This window comes from Astyanax mexicanus, chromosome 12, assembly GCF_023375975.1.
Source record: "Astyanax mexicanus isolate ESR-SI-001 chromosome 12, AstMex3_surface, whole genome shotgun sequence".
NCBI classification, from domain to species: domain Eukaryota; kingdom Metazoa; phylum Chordata; class Actinopteri; order Characiformes; family Acestrorhamphidae; genus Astyanax; species Astyanax mexicanus.
In genome coordinates, this window is record NC_064419.1 from 808,677 (window position 1) to 815,000 (window position 6,324).

The following is a 6,324-nucleotide window of genomic DNA, read 5'->3' on the forward strand; positions in this document are numbered from 1 at the left end:
CCTTCAGGCTGTCAGAGCTAAATCTCAGACTTCCAGAGAAGCTGATTGGCTGGCAGTGGGGTGAGGAGGTGTGTCTGAGGCACTCGGAGGGGAAGCTGGCCTCGGACGTGGGGTATAAACGTGGTAACCCTGTACAAATCACCCTGAAACAGAGTTTAGAAGCTCCATCAGTTGAGGATAAAAGCCAAAGACCTTCTTTCTTAAACGTCTTGATAAGGCTGCGTTCAGACTGCAGGCACATCGGATTCGTTTGTGGATTTTGATTTATTAATTTCTACTTTTTATCCCATTTTCTCCCCAATTAAAACTCCCCCTCCCTCCCACACCGAGTAGCATCACAGCGCTAACGCTCGGAGAAAAGCGCAGAGACTCGGTTCTGATACATCAGCTCACAGATGCAGCCTTGTGCTACTCCACATCATACTAGGAGTGATGAATAGGGGAAAGAACGAGTGCCATTTCCTGTACCCACCCGACAGATGATGGCAAGCTGCATGATCAGGATTCGAACTAGCAATCTTTTTTGATCATAGTGGCAGCACTTTAGACTGCTGAACCAGTCGGTGCTTTGCATATACTGCAGTATTAATGTATTGGCACACCTTAATTCAGGTACTAAAGAAATCAGAAAATTCTACATAAATTTGAAAAATGGAAAAAATTGGATTGGCTGGCAGTCTGAACGTAGCTTTCTATAATTCACATTAACTTCATCTGGAATGATCTGAAGGAGTGGAGTGATCGGGGCAGATAAAGTGCAAAACGGCTCCAGGCCTTCACAAGATTCTGTGGTGGGTTTAGTGGTTATTTGCTCTACTGTATTAGTCTTTGGCTCGGTCCATCACTGGGTTTGCTGCCATTGCTTTTCCTTTTTTTTCTCTCTCTCTCTCTCTTTCTCTTATTCTGTATACACTAAAATAGACTGATGCACTGAATTAATTGTTCAAATCTTGATTCAAATCTAAACATCATTTCCACTTAAATAAATTACATAATATATGTTTTATTTGAGTGGAAATGATGAAAACGTTTCTACAATAATTCAGTGCTTCACGTTTTTTAGTCTTTCGCTTCTTCCTCTCTAGACCGACTCAGTTCTTCTTAAAAAACGAGAAGAGGCGCTTGTCCCGATCAGAGAGGCGGTGGGGCCGCCTGGAAGGGGGTCCCGAATGGGCGCGGGGGCCAACGCCGGCCCCGGAGAAAGAGTACGGAGCATCCCTCCATTCCTCCTGATGCTTATCCATCAACTGCTGATCTATCACTCTGTGCATATCATCCTGAGAGAGAGCGAGAGAGAAGAAATGAAAGAGGGTGAGAGAGAAGGAATGAAAGAGAGGGAGAGAGAGAAATAATAAGAGAGGGAAAGAATGAGAGAGAGAGAAAAAGAGAGAAAATGAGATGAAAGAGAGAAAGAACAAGAGACAGGGAGACAGAAAGAGAGAGGAAGAGAGAGAAAAAATTAGAGAGAAGGAGAGAGAAAGAATATAAGAGAGGGAGAGAAGAAAAGAACAAAAGAAAGAGAGAGAGAGGGAGAGAGAAAAAATAAGAGAGAAGAAGGAAGGGAATAACGAGAGAGAGATAGAAAAAATGAGAGAGAAGGAGAGAGAGATAAAATGAGAGAGGAATGAGAGAGAGGAAGAGAGAGAAAGAATAAGAGAGAAACAGTGAGAGAATGTGAGACTTTCTTATTATTAAAGAACACTGTAATTAAAAAATCTGAATAAAATAATGGAATGAGTATAAAAGTGAAGAAAAGACTGAAAAATAAGGGAAAAATAGAAAATTGATAAACTGATTAAAACAGATGAGTGAAATGGAAGGATCTCAGCATGCCATGACGAGTCCCCATACTGTATAACCGGGGGTGAGGGGTAATACTAGACATGCCACAATACCACCTTAACAATACCCAATAACCCAGTGTCACGTGATGATTTTATCTGATTAAATGAAAATACAATATTATAAAATTGCTTAAAACAATAGGAAAAAACACTGTTCCCAATTTTAGTGATTAATCAATCAGAGGCAGATTATATTTTACTCTTTGATATACAGAGAGTATTTTGAATATTGCAAAATAACAAAAAAATATTATATTCATAAAAAAATAGGTACAGAGATAACCGACAGGAAGGAAACTTGGTGGGTAGTTTGATATCTATATATATATACATTGACAAAATAGTACTTTCCCCTTACAGATTTTTTTATTGTTTTTGCTTTAATATCAAACAAATATAAACAAAGTAAATATAAAAATACTTTTTAAATGCTAATTTTATTTAGGTTGGAAAAAAAACAAAAAAGTGCTTTATATATATCTTAGGTTATATTTTTTTATTATTTCTTTGATAACCTGAAAATAAGTATGACAAAAATACAAAAACACAAAACATTTTCCTATTAATTTTAGACACTTTTGCACTGTAGATTAATAGTAAACTATGTAGAAGCTATAAAGAAAAACATAGGAAAATTGTATTTTTTTAATTTACAGTGTTTTATATTTAACATTCTTTAAAGTAGGCACCTCTTGTTTAGATGAGAGTTTTACACATTTACATTTTTTAAATGGTAAATGTACTTAATGTGTTAAGCTAATGACTTTAATAGAGGAAATAAATGCAGGGGTAGCTCCATATTCCACACTCAAAAAAACGAGAAAGGGAATTCATTAAAATGTTTTATAAATATTAGTAATTTAAAAAGCGACGTTAGACTAACGTTTAGAGTAAATTAGACGTGTTATGGGAACAGTGGCATGACGAGTATCTGGAGTGGGTGATGGTATGGGTCGAGATGGCATTCGGGAGCTCACCTCTAAGGCAGGAAGGGGCTACCACAGGGGGGAGAGGGGGTTCGTACGGAAGCTGAGAAAGGCCACTAAATCAGAAACCACAAGAGCCACACAGTGAACAGCCCTGAGGAGGCAAACTGCAGCCAGAGAGAGAGAGAGAGAGAGAGAGAGAAACGGGAGAGCTATACATTATACAAGGAGAGGGGAGGATACAAGAACACACACTCTCACACACACTCTTTCACATACACACAATCACACACACACACACACCTTAAAGTGATGGTTTGGCTTAAAATAATTAGTACTATCCTCATAGTCTAAGGCAACATCCATAAATATGCAGATATATAACAAATAAACACTAAAAACTTTGCATCAAATAAAAAGCCATTTAAAATTTAAAATAAGGCAAATACAAAACTATGATTTAAAGAGATGTATTTAACCTGAACATTTAAAATACCAACAAGCGCAATATGGGCCCTGTTTTATTGATCTTTATGCCAACCGTGCAGATTGATTAAGGCCGTGTCCGTGTGTCTTTGCTATCGTAACGACAGGAAAAAGTATACCTTGTGCAGCTCAAAAGGTGCAAAAGTCATGGTCCAATTTTCATAATTAATCATGGGTGTGTTTAATTTTGGGCATAAAGTGCATTTCACTTTCTATTCCCTTTAACAGCCAGGTATGCTCTGACTTTGGCGGATTGCTATTTCAATAGTGCATTATACCTGGAGGTATGCAATCAACCTGTTGGCATCTGTCTTGGTTGTATTCAGTCATATATATATATATATATATATATATATATATATATATATATAAATATCTGACCATCAATTTTTTTGTCTTGCCAATTTTGGCAGAATAACTCCAATGCAAAATTAAATCCAATTAGTAAACTCATTTTTGGACAAACCATCACTTTAAGGAACAGTGAGAAAAAAAACATAAAATAAACAGTAAATCCTGAATAGAAAGGAGAGACAGACACAAAACTCAACGAGTGAAAACCAATAGAGATAGAATTAACAGGGACACAGAGAGAGAGGGAGACACACTGAGAGGAAGAAAAAGAGAGAGAGAGACCCAAAAGACAATAAAGGCTAATGGCTAATTTTATATTATTTAATTATAATTCGCTTGGCTGTGATGTTTTTATAAGCATGGCTGTAACCTCCCTAGTCTCAAAGTTTAGGTATGACAAAAACATTATAACCCCCTAACTTCCCCCCTCTGAAAATTCACCAGCTATTCTTCTCCTATACATGTTTATTTATTTACAAATTTCACATTTTAGGACCAAATTTGCCACACAAACGACACATGTGTCCCATATGGCGTAAAAGATCAGATTTGGGCCTCTTTTACCTGCTGTGTGAATGAAGCCTTGCCTATTTTTGGTAAAATGTGTGTCTTAAATGCTAAACGTTAGCATGTTAGAATGTTAGCATGTTAGCAGGACTCCTGACCAACCTGCCAGGCTTCTAGCTGTTGCGACAAGTTGAGCTTTTGCTGAATAGCGTCCAGGAGCTGACTGTTCAGAGACATGATGTCAATCTTACACTTAGCCAGCTCCAACTCCACTGCTTTTTTCCTGAAAAGAGATAGAGAGAGAGAGAGAGAGAATGAAGGTCTCTTCAATGCTAGGACATATGCATGAATAAGATATGTATGTATGACAGAATTAGTAACTTTTAAAGCCATGGCGTGGGACAAAATATTGAGATTTTGGCATATATTGCATTGTTTTAGTTTGCAAAACATTAGTTGATACATGAGAAACTGCTTCAATACTCCATTATTCTCACCATACTCATTCTTTAAATGAACAGGGTGAGAATATTGGTTGTCAGATTCTATCAAACTGACACCAATAAATTCATAATTTCTGATAATTGATTATTTGGGAGTATTTTACAAGAATTTCTAGTGATATATCCAGTATCACAGAATTACAGTATCATGATATAATTATTATTGTGGGTGACATATTGTGATATCATATTGTTTGCTAACCTGTGATTCCCACACTTAAACTACCTTATTAAAAAATTATACAGCTATGTGACTAAATGTGTTACAGGACTGGAAAAATCCCTGTATTTATACAATTGCAATATACTGTAGAAGGTAGATTCAGTACTTTCTCAAATAACATTAGTGATGTTAACTAATTTCATAATATCCTAATAATTGTACTCGTATCATTTTAGTAAAGTTGTAATTTTGTATTAAAAACTTCTCAATAACTAAATACACTTGAGTAAACTACACTCCACCCTTTCAGGTTCTTCTGGGAGCATGTGAAAGGAGTGGTGAGGGAGATATTTCCACACAACTTCTGAGTCTTTGGTAAATTATTTAATTTAAATGCTAATTTACACTGTACACTAACTAAATAATAAAGCACCATATTCCCTAGTGTTTCCTGGCATCATTTATTTGCATAATGCACATGTCCTCCATCACTAACCATCACCATCAGTGTGTAGTCTCACCCACCAGCCCTTGTCGACAAGACTACACACTGCAAATAAATGATGCCGGGGACCAATGGGTATATTAACTGTGTAAAGCATAACTAAAATCTGCTACATTTTACCGAGCAGGCAAAACATCTATTGCCAGTATTTTCCAATATGCTGCAGCCCCGCTCTGAATGTTGCTACAGAACCAAATCTAATATATGATGTAATATAACAGAGTTTAGAGTTTATTATAATGTACTTGGTGATGGCGTCGTCTCGGTCTCGGATGGCGCTCTGTAGCTGTTCGTTGGGTTCTTGAACCTCAGACATGGCTCGTAATCTCTCGTTCTCCTCCCGAGACGAACACACTTCTAATGAGAGCAGTGCGATCTACAGCAGAATAACATAAAACAGAGGAATCAGCCTCAACTCAATAATACAGATACTTTGCGCTGTTCAAGCTCCGCCCACAAGTGTGTTCTTTACATGTTGGGCGGAAAAAATGAACCAAATGGGAACACACTGAGCATAACTCTATGTGCTCTTATTTAACATCATAGAATTTGTATTTAAATATACATATGTACAAAAGTATAAATATATAAATAACATATGTACACTTTGGGTTTAGGCAAAAATGGGGAAGAAAGAAAGAAACACATAAAAAGAAAAAATATATAAATAAATAAATATTGGTGCAGTGCAGAGTAAAATACTACTAAAAATAAATGTATTATTATATTATATTATATTATGGCAAATGTTTATATGACATTTTCTCTTAATATCAATACCACCTCATAATACACTTCTAGTGTTACATTGAAAAAATCTTAACTAAGGTAATGAAGGAGTGAAAATGTGCAAAATCAGCAAGATATATATTTTTATGGAAATTTAAATTTTGACCTACTTTTATAGAATACAAACTAAACTAATTTATTTGTAAAAAAAAAATAGCATTCAAAAACCCACTTAAACATACATACTGTATGTATGCAAAGTGAATTTAAGAGCAACTGTTTAAAAAAACAAGAAGGAACATGAAAA

General features: G+C 35.9%; 1 protein-coding gene across 2 annotated transcripts in view; it reads right to left on the reverse strand.

The window, feature by feature from the left end:
• Nucleotides 1-477: 477 nt before the first annotated feature.
• Nucleotides 478-6,324, reverse strand: part of bicdl1 (BICD family like cargo adaptor 1) — a 33,673-nt gene continuing 27,826 nt past the window's right edge. Inside the window, exons 8-11 of one of the 2 annotated variants that reach the window (XR_007441505.1) lie at nucleotides 5,534-5,664; nucleotides 4,280-4,400; nucleotides 2,822-2,937; nucleotides 1,189-1,277 (exon numbers count right to left, since the gene is read on the reverse strand). Coding sequence is in view for 1 of the 2 variants with exons in the window: in XM_049486247.1 (XP_049342204.1) it covers nucleotides 1,092-1,277; nucleotides 4,280-4,400; nucleotides 5,534-5,664 (438 nt within the window). In the remaining variant the exon portion in view is untranslated. Of the gene's footprint in view, nucleotides 1,278-2,821; nucleotides 2,938-4,279; nucleotides 4,401-5,533; nucleotides 5,665-6,324 lie in introns of both variants that reach the window. The other variant, XM_049486247.1, reaches the window with a different exon arrangement.